This window comes from Mauremys reevesii, linkage group 1 (assembly GCF_016161935.1).
Source record: "Mauremys reevesii isolate NIE-2019 linkage group 1, ASM1616193v1, whole genome shotgun sequence".
In the NCBI taxonomy this organism is placed as follows: Eukaryota; Metazoa; Chordata; order Testudines; family Geoemydidae; genus Mauremys; species Mauremys reevesii.
The window spans coordinates 52,802,134-52,822,453 of NC_052623.1; the positions used below are offsets into that span (position 1 = coordinate 52,802,134).

Sequence of the window (20,320 nt, forward strand, 5' to 3'; positions counted from 1 at the left end):
TTTTGTTTTTGTAATTTGTTTCTAGTTATTCTTTTCATATAACCTGATTACACTATGTGACTTTAATTGGATTCAAATATGTTTAGTGCAGATAAATACTTTCAAATTAATTTTAAATAACTTTGTTTCTTTTTGTAGGAAGTTAAAGATCATATTCTTTTAATGCTCTTGTCATTTCATTTTATTATATTCCTGAAGAGATTGCTACAGATTGCTCCATTTGATCAGTGAAAAGTATATATTCTTCTTTAGTTTATTTAGCCCACAGTAAACTTTTATCCTGTGATCTTTTTTTCATTAGATCCATATGCTGAAGCATTGTGTGTCCTATGTAGGACATATATCATATTATGTACTTGCTAGAAAAATAGCATCATAGATGGTTTTAGCATGCACTCACAGTCCAATCAGTTCTTCTAAATCATCACTGATGGTTGATTTTGACTGTTCTATTTGATAAAAAAGGGAAAAACTCCACCTCTTATTTGTATAATAGACTGGAGATATTAAGCAATCTTCCCAACAAGCAAAATGTTCTTTGTTCACTTAATTTCACAATTATAAGAGGGGTAGCCGTGTTAGTCTGGATCTGTAAAAAGAGTCTTGCGGCTAACAGATATATTGGAGCATAAGCTTTTGTGGGTGAATACCCACTTCGTTAGATGTGGGGGTCCTATAAAGGTAGCCAGCCAGTCAGGCAGCGGCATAGACAGCTGCAGCGGCACAGGAGCCAGCAAACAGAGCTGTAAACCTAGGAGTTTGAGTTGGAGTTTGGGGGAAGACTCAGAGAGGCAGGCAAAGGAACACACAGGTTACTGAAGGGAATGTGCAGTGTTCTAGCAGTGTCTTGGTGCTTGTTGGGGGTTTGTTTTGCTGTGGGTGGTGGTGTTTTGGGTTGGTTTGTGTTTCCCAGATTTACAGGATTTAGGTGGGAAGCCTATGATAGATACAGAGGCAGCAGTTGTAGTGACCCAAGCAGTGGAAAACACAATGAAGATGACTGGATGTGGAAGCTGCAGCATGTACATGATCCTGGAGGGGGTACCTGAAAAGAGTTTTGTCTGCATGAAGTGCTGCTTGATAGAGCTGATGGAAGTAAAGATCTGAGGATTGGAGATGCAGGTGGAAACTTTGGTGGAGTTTAGAAGGGGGTTGGAGCGGATCTGGGGCAAAAATCTGTCTGGGGATTGGTCCTGCTTTGAGCAGGGGGTTGGACTAGATGACCTCCTGAGGTCCCTTCCAACCGTGATATCCTATGATTTACATCAGCTGAGGTTCTGGCCTATGAGGCTGAAGGGAAAAGCTCAGACTTGCAGATGGAAGCAGGACCAATGAACTCTGAGGAGAGGCTGCTGGGTGAGGAAAGTGGACGGTGGAAGCATGTGACTAAGCGAACCAAGCAGAGGAAAAGACGGGCTAGTGAAGGAGCAATAGAGCTCAGGAACAGGTTTGCGGAGTTGGAAAATGAAGAGGGGGCACAGCAGGTGGTCGCTGAAGGTGAGAAGGCAAGGAAGAAGAGAAGAGCATCTAGCCTTATAAGGAGAGGGGACGAGTCAATGGAGATGACACCAAACATGAGCCCCAGGAGGATACGGGATGGGTTGCAGAGGACTGCAATAGGAATTTAGAGGACTTGCAGCCAGAGGGAACAGGGGATAGACCGGAGAATCGCACCATCACCAGGAAAAGGCAGGTCTACGTGATTGGGGGCTCCTTACGGAGAAGAATAGACAGGCCTGTAACTAGAGCTGATCGAGAGAACAGAAGAGTGTACTATCTGCCTGGTGCTAAGATATGGGATGTGGATCTCAGGCTGAAGAGGATCCTAACGGGAGCGGGAAAGAATCCGCTGATTGTCCTTCATGTGAGAACGAATGATACGGCTAGATTCTCGCTGGAACGTATCAAGGGAGACTATGCCAGGCTGGGGAAGACACCTGAGGAAATCGAGGCTCAGGTGATCTTCAGTGGGATTCTGCCTGTTCCTAGAGAAGGGCAACAAAGGTGTGACAAGATTATGGTGATCAACAGATGGCTCAGGCAGTAGTGCTTATAAGGAGGGCTTTGGGATGTATGGCCACTGGGAGGTATTCATGGACAGAGGACTGTTCTCTCAGGATGGACTTCACCTAAGTATGGAGGGAAATAGACTAGGATGGAGGCTGGCACAACTGATTAAGAGAGCTTTAAACTAGGAGTTGGGGGGAAATGGTTGGGAGATGTCCAGGTAATCTCCATGCCGGATTTTAACATTGAGAGGGAAGAAAACGAAGCAAGAAAAGATACTGTCGTGGGTAGGAGAATGGACATACAGAGGAAGGGTACTGTAGATACAATTCTAATAGGTGATACTGGCAGTAGAATGTCTGGGCCTAATTGGGTAAAGAATGTGAGTGAAGCCAAACAGCAAGAATTAAGATGTTTGTACACCAATGCGAGGAGCCTAGGTAACAAAATGGAGGAACTGGAGTTACTGGTGCAGGAAGTGAAACCAGATATTATAGGGATAAGTGGATAACAGCAACATGGTGGAATAGTAGTCATGACTGGAGTACAGATATTGAAGGAAAGACAGAAATAAAGGCAAAGATGGTGGAGTAGCATTGTATATCAATGATGAGGTAGACTGTAAAGAAATAAGAAGGGATGGAATGGGTAAGACAGAGTCTGTCTGGGCAAAAATCACATTGGGGAAGAAAGCTACTAGAGCCTCTCCTGAGATAGTGCTTGGGGTGAGCTATAGACCGCCGGGATCTGATTTGGATATGGATAGAGACCTTTTTAATGTTTTTAATGAAGTAAATACTAATGGGAATTGTGTGATCATGGGAGATTTTAACTTCCCAGGTTTAGACTGGAGGACAAGTGCTAGTAATAATAATAGGGCTCAGATTTTCCTAGATGCGATAGCTGATGGATTCCTTCACCAAGTAGTTGCTGAACCAACAAGAGGGGATGCCATTTTAGATTTGGTTTTGGTGAGTAGTGAGGACCTCATAGAAGAAATGGTTGTAGGGAACAACCTTGGTTCGAGCGATCATGAGCTAATTCAGTTTAAACTAAATGAAAGAATAAACAAAAATAGATCTGTGACTAGGGTTTTTTATTTCAAAAGGGCTAACTTTAAAGAATTAAGGAAATTAGTTACAGAAGTGTATTGGACTGAAGAACTTGGGGATCTAAAGGTGGAGGAAGCCTGGAATTACTTCAAGTCAAAGTTGCAGAAACTATCAGAAGCCTGCATCCCAAGAAAGGGGAAAAAATTCATAGGCAGGAGTTGTAGACCAAGCTGGATGAGCAAGCATCTCAGAGAGGTGATTAAGAAAAAGCAGAAAACCTACAAGGAATGGAAGATGGTAGTGATCAGCAAGGAAAGCTACCTTATTGAGGTCAGAACATGTAGGGATAAAGTTAGAAAGGCCAAAAGCCGTGTAGAGTTGGACCTTGCAAAGGGAATTAAAACCAATAGTAAAAGGTTCTATAGCCTATAAAACCAATAGTAAGAGGTTCATATAAATAAAAAGAAAACAAAGAAAGAAGAAGTGGGACCATTAAACACTGAGGATGGAGTGGAGGTTAAGGATAATCTAGGCATGGCCCAATATCTAAACAAATACTTTGCCTCAGTCTTTAATGAGGTTAATGAGGAGCTTAGGGATAATGGTAGGATGACAAATAGGAATGAGGATATGGAGGTAGATATTACCACATCCGAGGTAGAAGCCAAACTCGAACAGCTTAATGGAACGAAATCAGGGGGCCCAGATAATCTTCATCCAAGAATATTAAAGGAACTGGCACATGAAATTGCAAGCCCATTAACAAGAATTTTTAATGAATCTGTAAACTCAGGGGTTGTACCATATGACTGGAGAATTGCTAACATAGTTCCTATCTTTAAGAAAGAGGGGAAAAAGGTGATCCGGGCAACTACAGGCCTGTCAGTTTGACATCTGTAGTATGCAAGGTCTTGGAAAAAAATTTGAAGGAAAAAGTAGTCAAGGACATTGAGGTCAATGGTAATTGGGACAAAATACAACATGGTTTTACAAAAGGTAGATCATGCCAAACCAGCCTGATCTCCTTCTTTGAGAAGGTAACAGATTTTTTAGACAAAGGAAATGCAGTGGCTCTAATCTACCTCGATTTCAGTAAGGCATTTGATAGGGTTCCACGTGGGGAATTATTAGCTAAATTGGAAAAGATGGGGATCAATATGAAAATTGAAAGGTGGATAAGGAACTGGTTAAAGGGGAGACTACAGCGGTGAATTGTCAGGCTGGAGGGAGGTTACTAGTGGAGTTCCTCAGGGATCGGTTTTGGGACCAATTTTATTTAATCTTTTTATTACTGACCTTGGCACAAAAAGTGGGAATGTGCTAATTAAGTTTTGCAGATGACACAAAGCTGGGAGGTATTGCCAATACAGAGAAGGGCTGGGATATCATACAGGAAGATCTGGATGACCTTGTAAACTGGAGTAATAGTAATAGGATGAAATTTAATAGTGAAAAGTGCAAGGTCCAGCTTTTAGGGATTAATAACAAGAACTATTGTTATAAGCTGGGGAGGCATCAGTTGGAAGTAACAAAGGAAGAGAAGGACCTCGGAGTATTGGTTGATCACAGGATGACTATGAGCCTCCAATGTGATATAGCCGTGAAAAAAGCTAATGCGGTCTTGGGATGCATCAGGCGAGGTATTTCCAGTAGAGATAAGGAGGTGTTAGTAGAATCATAGAATATCAGGATTGGAAGGGACCTCAGGAGGTCATCTAGTCCAACCCCCTGTACCGTTATAAAAGCACTGGTGAGACCTCATCTGGAATACTGTGTGCAGTTCTGGTCTCCCATGTTTAAGAAGGATGAATTCAAACTGAAACAGGTTCAGAGAAGGGCTACTAGGATGATCCAAGGAATGGAAAACCTCTCATATGAAAGGAGACTCAAAGAGCTTGGCTTGTTTAGCCTAACCAAAAGAAGGCTGAGGGGAGATATGATTGCTCTCTATAAATATATCAGAGGAATAAATACCAGGGAGGGAGAGGAATTATTTAAGCTCAGTACCAATGTGGACACAAGAACAAATGGATATAAACTGGCTATCAGGAAGTTTAGACTTGAAATTAGATGAAGGTTTCTAACTATCAGAGGAGTGAAGTTCTGGAACAGCCTTCCAAGGGGAGCAGTGAGGGCAAAAGACATATCTGACTTCAAAACTAAGCTTGATAAGTTTATGGAGGGGATGGTATAATGGGATAGCCTAATTTTGGCAATTAATTCATCTTTCACTACTAGCAGTAAATATGCCCAATGGCTTGTGATAGGATGTTAGATGGGGTGGGATCTGAGTTACTACAGAGAAAAATCTTTCCTGGGTGTCTGGCTGGTGAGTCTTGCCCACATGCTCAGGGTTTAGCTGGTCTTGATATTTGGGGTCGGGAAGGAATTTTCCTCCAGGGCAGATTGGCAGAAGCCCTGGGGTTTTTTTGCCTTCCTCTGCAGCATGGGGCACGGGTCACTTGCTGGAAGGTTCTCTGTACCTTAAAGTCTTTAAACCATGATTTGAGGACTTCAGTAACTCAGACACAGGTTTGATACAGGAGTGGGTGGGTGAGATTCTGTGGCCTGCATTGTGCAGGAGGTCAGACTAGATCATATTGGTCCCTTCTGACCTTAAAGTCTATGATTCTATGAATTAGAATGTGTTCATTACTAACGCTGTTTGGAAATGCTCATTTGTTGAAAACAAAATGTTTTTGTGGAAACACGTTGCCTTTGAGAAAAATTTATAAAAAAAAAAACCCTGAGAAAAAGCATTTCACTAAGGAAAGTTTTTACCTTTTCAGAATGGAATGTTTCAATTTTCTCTTTCAAAACAACCTTTTCCCCACAGTTTTTTATATTATGAAATATAAAGTGAAAAAGTAAAAATTGAAATTAATCATTTAGAAACAAATGAAACAAATTAATCATTTAGAAACAAATGTCAAAATGAAATATTTCAATTGATCCCAAAAAAAGTTTTTTCCGGAATTTCAATTCATGGGAAATTTTGAAATCTTTTGGTTTTGTTCTGTTCTGGAATGGAAGAAATTTTGAAATCATACAACTACAAGTTCCCATGCAGCTCTATTCACTACAACTAGACCATGCTGCCCTTTGTTTTTAATTCAGTGTAGATCAGGGGTCGGCAACCTTTCAGAAGTGGTGTGCCGAGTCTTCATTTAGTCACTCTAATTTAAGGTTTCGCATGCCAGTAATACATTTTAATGTTTTTAGAAGGTCTCTTTCTATAAGTTTATAATATATAACTAAACTATTGTTGTATGTAAAGTAAACAAGGTTTTTTAAAATGTTTAAGAAGCTTCATTTATAATTAAATTAAAATTCAGAGCCCCGCAGACCGGTGGCCAGGACCTGGGCAGTGTGAGTGCCACTGAAAAGCAGCTCGCATGCCGCCTTCAGCACGCGTGCCATAGGTTGCCTACCCCTGGTGTAGATTTTATTTCTTAATATTAAGGTATCAGGTTGAATGCAGTATACTGTCTTTACCTGCTGACTACTACCAATTTTATATACTGTATTGTCCAGTAATAGGAATTGTTCACTTATTTGTAAAGAAGGTTCTAGTGGTTCTTTCATAAATTAATATACCTTAAAAATGGCCAAAACTTTTTGAAATGCTAGGGAATTGGTCCTCTAAAGGTTTCAACTGTAAAGTAACTTTGTATCATGCAGTAAAATCTGCTTTGTTAGATTTTAAACATCAACATACTATTCTTTTGCTGCTTAGGTTTTCATTTGGAGCAGCATCTGAGTGAAGTTGCTTTACAAACGGCTCTTGCAAGCTCTTCAAGACATTATGCAGGTCGATCTTTCCAGATATTCAGGGCGCTAAAACAACCTCTTTCTGCACATGCGTTGTCTGACCTTCTGTCAAGATTGGTGGAAGTTATAGGAGAACATGGAGATGAGATTCAGGTACACATATGTGACAGTGCTGTATTCCTGAGAATGTTTTCACAATTCTGCATATGTTCAGTATCGTTTGTTTCATTTTACTATAAAGGGTGAAATAAACTTGGAAACTATGATGCAAGCGAGAATGTGACCTTAGAAAAGAAAAACTGTGTTCTCGTCACAATTTCAAAATTACAAAAATGCTGTCAAAGTCGTGATCTAAATGTTAGAATCTGAGCCCTGAAAAATAAAAGTCTAATTTGTTTCAAAATGTATCACCCCATTGTGAGATTTTACAAATTTTAAACAGCCAACTGTAGTGGGGTTCACAGAAGCAGCACTTTCAGCTTCTGCTGCTGCCTTTACAAAAGCAGTTAAATTGCAAACACTGGGCCAAATTCCATTGTCCATTACTGAGTAATATTCAACATTAAAGCAATTAGGAATGTTGCTTGATTAAGGTCTGCAGGTTTTGGCCCACTGGATGGATTGGTGGGAGTATTTATATTTGCCATATGCTAAAAGATGAAATCATTAAGGTTTTTAATCTTAGTAAAGAGTACTATGAGCTATGGAGAGTAAAAATAAAATTAAAAACAAACTGCTTTGGCCCTCTCTTTTTAAGGAAAATAAATAAACACTAGAAAGAACATATTGTTTTAACAAGCTCACACCATTATGATGCAGCTGTTCTGTTTGAAAACAAACCATGGTGTAGTGTTTCTTAACCTAAGATGCAGACTCGACAAGGGATTGTAAGTAGTAATAGATATGGGAAAGCTGCATGACCCTGAATCTGCCGTGCTCCCTGCTGCAAAAGTCTCTTCTGGCTGCAGGTAGGGTTGCTAGGTGTCCGGTTTTCAACCAGAGCACCCAGTCAAAAAGGGATCCTGGCTGCTTCGGTCAGCACCGCTGACCAGGCCACTAAAAGTCCAGTCAACAGTGCAACGGGGCTATGTCAGGACCCCTGTCTGTCCTGGCTCCCAGAAGCAGCTGGCATGTCTGGCTCCCAGGCGCAGGGGCGGCCAGGCGGCTCCGTGCACTGTCCCTGCCTCGAGCACCAGCGCCACAGCTCCCGTGGCCATGAACTACAGCCAGTGAGAGCTGTGGGGGCAGCACATGAAAGTATGAGCAGTGTGCAGAGCCCCCAGCCTCTCCACCTAGGAACCAGACATGTTGGCTGCTTCTAGGAGCCATCTGAGGTAAGCACCGCCCAGCCAGAGCATGCACCCTGAACCCCCTCCAGCACTCCAACCACTGTCCCAGCCCTGAGCCCCCTTCCACATCCAAACTCCCTCTCAGAGCTCACAACCCTCACCCCCTCCTGCACCCCAGCCCCCTGCCACCTCCCGCCTCCAAACTCCCTCCCGGAGCCTGCACCCCATACCTCCTCCCGCACCCCAACCCCCTGCCCCAGCCCTGGGCCCCCTCCCGCACTCCAAACCCCTTGGTCCCAGCCCGGATCCCCCTCCTGCACCCCAAACCCCTCATCCCCAGCCCCACTCCAGAGCCTGCAAGCCCAGCCGGAGCCCTTACCCCTCCCACACCCCAGCCCTCTGCCGCAGCCTGGTGAAAGTGAGTGAGGATGGGGAGAGTGAGCGACGGAGGGAGTGTGGAATGGAGTGAGTAGGCGTGGGGCCTTGGGGCAGGGGGCCGGGCAAGAGTGCTCAGTTTTGTGCAATTAGAAAGTTGGCAACCCTAGCTGCAGGCAAAGTGGCATGGGAGCATTTTGTTACTCTTCTCCACCAGAAATAAATCGGGCTGCAAGAATACTCATATACAGATCTAGAGGCTGCTAGCTAAGAGTCTCTTCTCTGTGCCAACCAGCCCATCCAGGAGAAAACCATGCAGACTGGCACCATGGAACCACCCATGGATATATGCCACCACCCCTTCGAGCAGCATGCATTCTTCTAGTGAGTGGAAGATAAGAGAGAAAAATGAAAGATGGAGCAAACACCAAGGAAAGGAATGAAAAGGAATAAAAATAGATTAACAAATTAATAAATTTTAAGAACAGATGGGACCACTATGATCATCTAATCTGACCTCCTGCATAAAATAAGTCATAGGACTTCCCTGAATAAATAACTGCTTCAAGTCCAATAGCAGTGGTTGAACTGGAGCGTATCTTTTAGAAACACATCCAATCTTGATGTAAATTTTCCAGTGATGGGAAATCCATCACACACCTCGGTAAATTATTTAAATAGTTAATTAACCTCCCTGTTAAAAATGTGCACCTTATTTCCACTGTGAATTTGTCTAGCATCAACTTTCAGTCACTGGATCTTGTTATACCTTTGTCTGCTAGATTAAAGAGCTCTCTATTATCAAATTTCTGTTCCCTGTGTAGGTACTTATAGACTATGGTCAAATCACCCCTTAACTTTCTCTTTGCAAAGATAAACAGATTGACCTCCTTGAGTCTTTCACTGTAGGGCATGTTTTTCAATATCTGATCATTCTCATGGCTCTTCTCTGAACCCTCTAAAATTTATCAACATCCTTCTTGAATTGTGGACAGCAGAACTGGACACAGTGTTCCAGTAGCAGTCTCACCAGGGCCAAATACAGAGGTAATATAACCCCTCTACTCCTACTTTATATTCCTCTGTTTATACAGCCAAGGTTCACTTTTGGCCACAGCATCATACAGGGTGCTTGTGTTTAGCTGATTATTCACAATGACTCCGAAGTCTTTTTCACAGTCACTGCTTCCCAGAATAGAGTTCCTCCTCCTGAATCATAGACTAGATATATGATTTTGCATTTGGGGTATGGAAAGCATATTGCTTGTGTGTATCCAGCATACCACACAGTCAGATCACTTTGTACTAGAGATCTGTGTCACAGTTTCAGGGTAACTGCATCTGTATTGCCTCTCCATGGTCCCTCGAGAGCTCCCAGCCATCACCTCTCTTGGGTGGAGATGTTGTATTAATAAATATAATAGAGAGCTGCATCTCTCTCCCTCCTGACCAGGGTTTTAAGACTGCACAGCTCACTATCTTACATTGCGATATGCCCAGCAAGCCAGTCTTTCTAAAGGCCAGTGCCTGGGCTTTTCTTTCTGTCCAAGGACCATGGACAGTGTATTGCCAGCAGTTACAAGATACCACAAAACTCTTTCTAAGCGAGCAAAAGCATTACAGAGAAAACATATAAAACAATAAAAGTTACTATGCTAAAATCTTACCAGAGATCATCCATCAGTCTTACGGGGCTCTTGTAGGCCAAATTCTTTCCAATCCTTCCACAAGGGCTGAGGCTCTTGGGCAGAAGATCCTGTGTGTGTGTTGGATCACAAAGAGGGCCCTGACTCAGTTTAAACACAGCCTTTTTAAGCCAAAACCCCTTTCTTTGTTTTCCTAGTCTCTGGAAACCAGTGTGAATCTGTATATGCGAACCTCCCCAGAGTGTGCTACCTTTCTGGAGGTGGTTACAGTGTGAGTGATTCACCTTAATTCCCCTGTTTTAATTCCTGGAGGAGCTGTGGTAACCTTCCCCCTTGGAGTAGAACATGATCACAATCCATGTCCCACAGTGATATTTATACTTAATACAATATGTTCCCCTATAGATACTGCATGAAGTTGCAATATCTGTCAGAAACAGTCCTCTTCATTTAACACTGCCACAATCTTTGTGTAATCTGCACATTTTATCAGTAATGAGTTTGTTTTCTTCTAGCTCTTTGATAAAAATGTTAAATACTGTAGGGCCATGAACCGATCCTTGTGAGACCCTAATAGAAACACACCAGCTAGACGATTCTCCATTTACAGTTACATTTGTGAGAACTGTCAGTTAGCCAGTTTTTAATTAATTTAATGTGTCCCGTGTTGAATTAGTATTGTCCTAGTTTCGTAATCAAAATGTCATGCGGTACCATACTCAAATGCCTTACAAAAAATGAACACCATTACCTTTATCAATCAAATTTATAATCTCACCAAAAAAATCCTCAGTTTTACAAGATCTGTTTTCTATAAACCCATGTCGATTGGCATTAATTATACTATCCTCCTTTAATTCTTTATGAGTCCCATATCAGCCATTCCATTATTTTGCCCATGATTGATGTCAGAATGATAGCCTATAATTACCCAGGTCAGTCCCTTTACCCTTTTTAAATATTAGCATAACATTAACTTTTTTCCAGTCCTCTGAAACTTCCCCAGTATTCCAAGACCTCTTGAAAATCAACATTAACAGTCCACAGAGCTCCTTGGCCAGCTCTCTTAAAATTCTGGGATGAAAATTATCCATACCTGCTGATTTTAAAATGTCTGTCTTTATTAGCTGCTGTTTTAATATCCTCCTAACTTAGAATTGGAATGGAAAGTATTTCATCATCATATGATACAACTACATCATCTGGCTTTTTCCCAAACATAGAACAGAAATATTTATTGAACAGTTCTGCCCTTTCTGCATTATTATAGACCATTCTACCATCTTCATCTAGTAATGGACCAATACCAGTGTTTGGATTCCTTTTGTTCTAATATACTTTTTCTTCTAGTCCTTAGCTCTGTTGTCCATTGGTTTCTCCAGTGTCTATTTGCTTTCCTTATTAATATTCTACCATTCCCTCCTCCTAGCTTATATTCATTGATATCAACTTTCCCTTTTTTCCATTTTTCCCTCCTATAAGTCAGGCTGGTCCTTTAACCAGCATAGCCTTCTTTCTCAATTGTGGGATTGTGGCTTTTTGTGCTTCTAGTAAAATGTTCTTAAATAGTTCCCATTTATCATTCACTTATTTTCTGTTTGAATTCTTTCTCACGTCTGATTTGACTCATGATTGTTTTTATATTTGCTAAATTGGTTCTTTAAAAGCAACAAGAATATACATTACTGGTTGGGGCTTTATTTTGCTTACCCATGAAAAATGTAATCAAGTCAGGGTCACTTGAACCTAACCAGCCACTGATTTTTAGTTCTGTGATTATTTCACCTGTCATTATCAGTTCTACTATAGAATTCATCTATGCAGAATGCAATTCTTTTTGAGTTAGCAGATTGTTATATGTAAGTTTTAGAAATACCAATGATGTTTTATTACTGGCAGCATGAGACCTGCAGCATATGTCACTCAGACTGAAGTCATCCATGATTATGCAACATTTTTTCCCTACACCTTACTTCGGGGTGGGCAAACTAAGGCCCGGGGGCCACATCCAGCCCTTCAGACATTTTAATCCAGCCCTCGAACTCCTAACAGGGAGTGGGGTCTGGGCTTGCCCTGCTCTGCACGTGCTGGGGCGCCACACGGTTCCTGGAAGCAGCAGCATGTCCCCCATCCAGCTCCTATGCATAGGGGCAGACAGAGGGCTCTGCATTCTGCCCTTGACCCAAGCGCCACCCCTGCAGCTCCCAGTAGCCAGGAACTGTGGGCATTCATGGCCCACCATACAATTTCCATATCCAGATGTGGCCCTCATGCCAAAAAGTTTGCCCACCCCTGCCTTATATAGATAGGTGTTTAAGGAGCCTGTTCCCTACTGTGGTTTGGTTGTTGTAGCTGACACCATTGTTGTACCCCACCTTGTACTTTATCTGCTAGAGCATAGCAACAAAATCAAAACCAACAAACACATACCCTGATCTAAATGCCCCCCTTTATTGATGGAGCAGTAGTTTGGTCTCTATGGCTGTTCGATCTTTGACTTCTCTCCTGAGGTTTCTACAACCATAGCATTCTTGTTAGTGTTATTTTTATAAACTTGACACTATTCACTTCCATTAGGAAATGGACTGAGATCACCAACATATTCCACACAGACCATCAAATAGCCTCAAGGTGACAATAATATTCTGTCCCAACTGCCTCTGCAGAATTTGAACCAGTGACACGGAGGCAAAAGGCTCAGTATCCTATTGTGCATCATCCCCTGATGAGATAACTGATCTCCTTAAGTATACTCTCTCCTTCACAGATCATTCAGAGAGACAGAAAATAAAATGTGCATTAATGTTTCAATGTGCAATGTAATGGCTCTGGGTTTTTTTTACTATGATTAGTGTTGTGTTCTGTTTTCAATAAGATGCTTCAGTACAGAACGGTTTCTGTTACTGACTTACTGGTGATTGTTTTTGCTAAAATGGCTGACTATGTATTTGACAGGGTTATGTAATGGAAGCACTACTTACCTTGGAGGCTACTGTGGATAATCTGTCTGATTGTTTGAAGAACAGTGATCTCTTGACTGTATTATCTCGGTAAGAGTCTGTTCCCTTAATCACATAATCTTTTCCCATATAAATCTTATGAAGCAATACAATGTTCTGCAATCTGAATTGCATAAAATGGTTTTGATATAACTGATCTTGCTCAAAATACATTTACAGAACGAGCCTAAGAGTGCATCTGCACCCAATTTGGCAACTATTGAAATAAATATTGATAAACTTGTGGAGCCTCCTAGCCTGTTATAGATTTTCTTTCTTCCTTTCAGCCGTCTACAGTACATTTGTCATCCTCTTTAAACAAATAACATTAGGATTCCACATTCTGTTTTTGTATCTAACATAGTCTTGAAAAGATGTATAGGAAACAACATTTACTTTGCTTAGAATATTGCAATGGGGGTACAGATCACTCCCTGCTGTGAGAAAACTCATGGTTCCCCTAATTAAATATTTCCCAAATCACTGCATGAATGGGCAGGATTTATCCCCTTTGTGGAACAAATAGGGGATTCTGTCTTCAGAACTTAGATATCCCAATGGGTCCTCAGGAGGCCCAATGCCTCTGCACTTGCTTTATGTTTCCCCTTCCTTGACAACCTCCATAAGCAGATGTCTGTGAAGCCTCCTATGAAAAGGGGTTCCACAATATGAAAAAAGGCCACACACAGATTTCCTTTCAGGTTTGAGGATGTTCAACAGTATGCACCCCCCTGCTCTTGTTCTCACCTCCAGCCCTTCTCAGCTGTGCATCGTTGAACTCATAGGGGGCCCTCCAAGGTTGAGAGTATGGCAAACCTTCCTCTTTCTAAAGCACAACCAGTGACAGATCTGTGCACCAAGGGGAGGCTAATGTCTGTCTGTGATGTCAGTTAGCAGTAGTAGGAGCTGGGTGTGCCGCTGGAGGGATCTCCTTAAATTCTAAAGCTTTTCAGGCAACATAAAAGTTTGTGGGTAAAATTCCCAGGTTGGTGCTGTTACAATATATTATAGTATTTTATATTCCAAACCAAGGACCACATGTTCCTCTTGACTACACAGTTCAGAAGGGAGCAAAATGAAACAGAAATGCCCCCAAATTGTGGAAGGAAGGGGATAACACCATTCTCTCTCCTGCCCCTAGTGACTGTGTAAGCCTCTCTGCGAGAATACCATAGAGTAGGGGTTCTGCAGTTTTGTAAGTAGAGCATTTCAGAGGTGAGACTTGAGGGAGCTGGGAAGTAGCTGTTCTGTACAGCAAGCTTCCCTTGGAACTGTAAATTGTTAGGTTACAAGCTTTTTGGAACAGAGACTGTGTCTCACTGTTGTCTTTGAACAATACCTAAACACTGTGGGTGCTATTAGAATATAAATAGTTAATAAGGGCTGCATGGAATTCCAAATGGTAATCCATGTGGAAGTTGTAACTCTTTTTGAAACTCGAGCTAAGTCTCCAGTGTGCCTCCCTGAAAGGAGGCTAGGGTAGCACCATGGATCCTAAGGGAACAGTACTTCTAAGGGGAGCCCTGATAGCTCCATGACAGCCCTCTGTAGGGATAATGCAACATCTCTAAGGTTCTGCTTACCAACCATTGGTCTGGCTGCATACATTCTCCCAAGGTGGCCAATACTCCTCCCTCCACAGGGTCAATTTGCCAGTAATTCCACTAGTGTGACTTATGCCAAATAACTCCTGCAGTGGGTCCAGTGGATAGGGTAATGAGATTCAGGAGACCTGAGTGCTAATCCCAGCACTACCACTGACCCAGAGCATGACTTTCAGCAAGTCACTTCACCCCTCGTTTGTCCTTCCCCCTACATTCTTTCTTGTCTATTTAGATTGTAAACTCTTCAGGACAAAGTCTGTTTCTTACTCTGTGTTTGTGCAGTGCCTATCACAATATGGCCATGTTCTCAGTTGGGGTCTCTAGGTGATATAAATAATAATGGAGAAATCTGTGGGAGGGTACTTTTTTTTTTTACTGTTTATCTTTTGATAAATTCTTGGTTTACTTCCTTTTTATTTGTATTTATTTTCTACATTTCTGGTTTGTGATATAATAAAATCCCATTTTTTATTTTTATTTATTTATTTTTTGCTTAGTTCATCATCACCAGACTTAACATCAAGCACTAAACTGACTGCAAATCGGAAGAGTACGGGCCAGCTGAACGTGAATCCTGGGGCTGTAAGTGGTAACACAGCCACTGCTGAACGAAGCAGACACCAGAGGAGCTTTTCTGTACCCAAAAAGTTTGGTGTTGTGGACAGATCCTCAGATCCACCACGCAGTGCCACACTAGATAGAATTCAGGCATGCACCCAGCAAGGCCTCTCCTCTAAAACCAGGAGCTCATCCTCTCTAAAAGACAGCCTCACTGATCCTTCTAATATTAATAATCCAACCAACCTGTTGGCCACCATCTTCTGGGTTGCTGTAGCTTTGATGGAATCTGATTTTGAATTTGAGTATCTAATGGCTTTACGATTGCTGAATAAACTACTAGCTTATTTGCCACTGGATAAAGTTGAAAATAGGGAGAAGTTAGAAAAGTTACAAGGACAGCTAAAGTGGTCAGATTTCTTGGGGCTGCAGCAGCTGTTGCTAAAAGGATTCACTTCTCTTACCACCACTGACCTCACGTTACAACTCTTCAGTTTGCTGACACCAGTATCACGAGTATCTGTGGTGGATTCCTCTCAAATTATAGGTAATGACAATTTTTTCTGTCTTTCACATTTTGATTATGAAATTGTTTTTATGTTTGTTTGATATGAAAACCTCACTATGCTCCTTAAAAATACGTATTCACCTTATGGAATATAAATTTATTTTTGTTTGTGCAAATTGTAATGCATTTTTAAATGAATACATATTTATACTGATAGCAGATCTCTCCAAAGAAACAACTAAAGGGAAATTCTTTGCTATTACTATTATTTATCATTTGTAATATCATAGCACCTCAGCACCCCAGTCATGGACCAAGACTCCTGTGTGTTAGGTGCTGTACAAACAAAGAACAAAAAGACAGCCCCTACCCCAAAGAGCTTGCAATCTAAATATAAGACAAGAGACAACAGATGGATACAGACAGACAGGGGGAGTACAAGGAAACAATGAGATAGTTTTGGTCAGCATGATAGTCTGAGGTCTCAGCACACCTATTCAATTTCAGGGGAGCAGTAACGATGTCATTTTTGTACAGGAATATTCTTTCACATTTCATTTCTAGTTAGAGAACCTAGCAAGGCCTATGACGTTTTGTCAGTATTTCTATAATAAAGCCTCGAGTTCTTTTTTCCTGGGCTGGGGAGGGGCTGCTATATTCAGAGCAATGAGAATCCTCACTAGTCAAGGTCTGAAACCAGAATACACCTCTACTCCGATATAACGCTGTCCTCGGGAGCCAAAATATCTTACTGCATTATAGGTGAAACCACGTTATATCGAACTTGCTTTGATCTGCCGGAGTGCGCAGCCCTGCCCACCCGGAGTGCTGCTTTCCTGCGTTATATCTGAATTCAAGTTATATCGGGTTGCATTATATCGGGGTAGTGGTGTATTTTATCCAAACACCCCCATACTTTGGGAAGAACTGTGTGGCTTACGTCTGAATTTTGCATCTCCACTAGCTTTATACCAATTCAGAATTCCCCTCACTTGGGGAATTCTCAGGTGGCCAGTTGCAGCCATCTTACTCCCATCCCCCCTTTTTTGGGGCGGGGGAGGGCATTCAGACAGTATAAAATGTAGAGAAATGGGGCTGAGAATCAGGCCCAACGTTTTATTTTATTACCTCCTCCTTCTCTTACCACATACTAGCAGTATATATTATACAAAAAATGCCTCTAGTATTAATGGAATGTTGCATACTAAGGTGTAGGGCCAGATCCTGCAAACATTTACAATTAGTAACAGTGCTTACTATTACTAATTCCATGAGATTATACCTGGTAATAAGCACTTTGTATGATAGTAAATATTTGCAGAATCAGTCCCATTCTTTGTAATGACACCATCACACTGTCATATATTTAATAGATTTTATGTTTAATCTGATATAACAGTCTTAAGGTGAAATATGGGGCCTGAACAATTTGAGATTCTATATAACATCACTGTAATGTACTTTTGTGATTATAGCTGCCAGCAAAATATTGCTTAAAAGACAGCTAATATTTCTTTCCTCTCATCAAATATCCACTTTGTACTATATTGTTCTGTACTAGGGTTCCCACTGAATGTCTTGTGTCTCCTGCCTCATTTAATTCAACATTTTGATAGCCCAAACCAGTTCTGTAAGGATATAGCAGAGAGAATTGCTCAGGTAGGAAACGTATTTAGTACATTGTACATCATATTAAGTCTTGTGAATGTTTTTTACTTGTTCTTAACATAATGTGACATTCATATTTAATTAGGTTTGTTTGGAAGAAAAGAACCCCAAGCTATCAAATCTTGCACATGTAATGACCCTTTATAAAACTCACAGCTATACAAGAGACTGTGCTACCTGGGTAAATGTTGTTTGCCGTTACCTCCATGAAGCATTCGCTGACATTACCCTGAGTATGGTTACATATTTGGCTGAGGTAAGTTTTTAAAACCAGTTTTCCATCTTCTATTGACAGACAAATTGAAGGGCTAAAGCCTCTTGGATATTCATTACAGATCTCCTATCCTCTGTTCTTACTCACAGTGCAGATATGAGAGCAGAATTTTGCTGTATGCTTTTTTGAAAAAATTAAACACTAAATGCAAAACATATCTAAAGTCAAGTAAAATCCTCAAGTTGATTACTTGTTAAAGCTGTGCTCACCGTGAATAAATAGGGTTTTCCACTACACCCAGGACTGGAGTACAAAGAGAGTGTGTAACTACCTTATGCATTTGTCAACCTTTTATAGTTTATATTTATGGGCTAGATTGTCCAACCCTTACTCGTGTTGGTGAGCACTTACAGGAGTTAGTATTTTCTGTCATTCCTTTCAATGGGACATAAGGGCTGCACAATCTAACCTAAATCGCTTGTTACATAACAATCCATTTCTTGTTATAAATGTCCATGCCTAATGGATCCAAACATTCTTCTGACTCCAGAGAGAACAATTCTTCTTCACTGCTTCTCTCCTCATTCATCAGTAATGGGTAATACCAGCTGCGTGCAGAATTCAAAGGCCATCTAATGTTGCTGGAGACTCCAAGCTGGAGCCCCATTCTTCTGCTCAGGCCACCAGATTTTCTGCCCCAGCAGCAGAACAAGTTAGCAGTTCAGATTTTCCCAACCATTTTGTTTTATAACTTTCATGTTTATTTGTTGTCATGCATGACTTCACTTTGCTTCTAGCTCCTCTCTCTCTCCTTTGAGGTGAGGAATCAGTGGAGTATTGAGGCTCTAATCCTCTGGCTTCTCCAGTTCAGCATTTCTCTAGTGAGCACTCTCTGCCCTCCACTGTGGCTACAGAGAAGCCCTGCAAACATCCAGCCAAGTCCAGGGGGGAGCTATAGGGAGCTTTCCAGGAGCCTCACAGGATAAACTGAGCCCTGCTGCCACAAGCCATCATCCTCACTCTGCCAAGGGGCAAATGATGCTCTGCTGCCACAAACCTTTGACTGTCACTCTGCTGAGATATGGGCTTCAGAAGGCTAACTAAGCTGCTGACCCTTCACTCTGCCAGGATGTGAGCTTGAGAGGGCAAGCTATGTCATGCTGCCGTTTTGCTGGAATACAGTCTCAAGAACATGAGCTGTGCCCTGCTGCCACAAGCCATTGACCCTCCCCCTGCCAGGTTACAGGCTAGAGAGGATAACTGTGCCCTGTAGCCATAAAGCCTCTGACCCTTGCGCTGCCAGAACATGTGGCTTTGAGTCGGAGAGGTGTGGAGGGCCTCAACCCACACCCAAAGCTGTAACTCCATCATGGGAGGCCCAACCAGGAGCATGACAATTCCCATAGAGAGGGGAACACCTCTCAGCCTGCTCAGGGTTTGCTTTTGCAAAGGCCAGAGACTCTGAGTTCCAAATAGGCAAAAGCAAGCATGCCCTTTGTAAGGCAGCGGTTCAGATTGTTAATGAGCAAGTGGAGTAAATGTCAGGGTTTAAAACCTTTCTCCTTTTCCTCCCCACCCTGAGATGGAAGTGTGTGCTGGGGCATCTCTGCTTACAGGGGTTCTCTGACAGTGCTCTGTAGCAGGTACCCTGCCCCTTTCTTACCCTGCAGCATGTCTGAACCAGCAGAGAAGCCTGTTCCTCCTGCACAGCCCTAATTCAGGCTGCAGTGTAATGGGAATTGTGCCTGTCTAGTTTTCAGTCTGCTAAGGAATGGGGCTCAGAATCTGATGGGTAGGAAGGGGTCTCTCTTTGCCCTTCCTCTCTTCATATTCTGGCTCCACACTAATGCATTCTAGGCCTGGCTTGACATAAGTAACTTGCCTCACTTCTTAGTGGGCCAAGTGGGAAGGTGAACGGAAGGTTAAGTTGTAAATTAGGGCTTAAGAAGCAGTATGTGAGAGTCAGGATGTCTGTGCTAACTAAGATAAGCAGGAACACCCTGGTGCTACGGACAATAGATAAGATTAACCTGGAGTATAAAGATCAGGTTATACAGGAACAGTGCCTGGACAGAGCATGCTGTACAGGGATTGGTTCCTACAAAGTAACCAAGCCAATCTTAAATGTTGCAATGTATAGTGAATATTGTATAGTGAAATGTACTGTGTAAATATATATAAAGGAAGAGGTTTGCTGTGTAACTTTGGATGTGTGGTATGCTCTATACTCATCTCCTATGCTTGAGTTTGATCAATTCAGCATAGCTTTGCTGTATGCCAAATAAAGGAACCCGAGTGACAAAATGTGGAGTCAAAATGAGTTTTTGGATCCCAGAGAACTGGATGAAGTGTTCTCCAAGAATATACAAGGTGTTCTGGGCATGCTGAGTGACGAGGGTCTCTGAGAGAATCCCAGCAAGCATAAGAAGCACTTTAGGAAGACTGTGACCAGAACAGAGATATGCAAAGACTCCATTCCCCATACAGCTGCACTATCATGGAATTACAGGGAGGAAAATTAGAAAGCCCTGTTTTATGGAGTAAAGTCACAAGTGATACTAGATCTCTCCTAAAGAGCTAACATGGGTGCCTGGAGAGCAGGCAGCAGACATCCTTTCAGGATCCTGTG

The 20,320-nt window shown here is 41.9% G+C and overlaps 1 protein-coding gene across 4 annotated transcripts in view; it reads left to right on the top strand.

Moving 5' to 3' along the window:
• FRY (FRY microtubule binding protein) overlaps positions 1-20,320 on the top strand; it is a 385,515-nt gene that overhangs the window by 294,952 nt on the left and 70,243 nt on the right. For all 4 annotated transcript variants that reach the window (XM_039535002.1, XM_039535008.1, XM_039535030.1 and 1 more), the window contains 5 exons: positions 6,796-6,983; positions 13,096-13,190; positions 15,241-15,848; positions 17,371-17,468; positions 17,563-17,733. In XM_039535002.1, the coding sequence (XP_039390936.1) occupies positions 6,796-6,983; positions 13,096-13,190; positions 15,241-15,848; positions 17,371-17,468; positions 17,563-17,733 (1,160 nt within the window). The remainder of the gene's footprint in view (positions 1-6,795; positions 6,984-13,095; positions 13,191-15,240; positions 15,849-17,370; positions 17,469-17,562; positions 17,734-20,320) is intronic.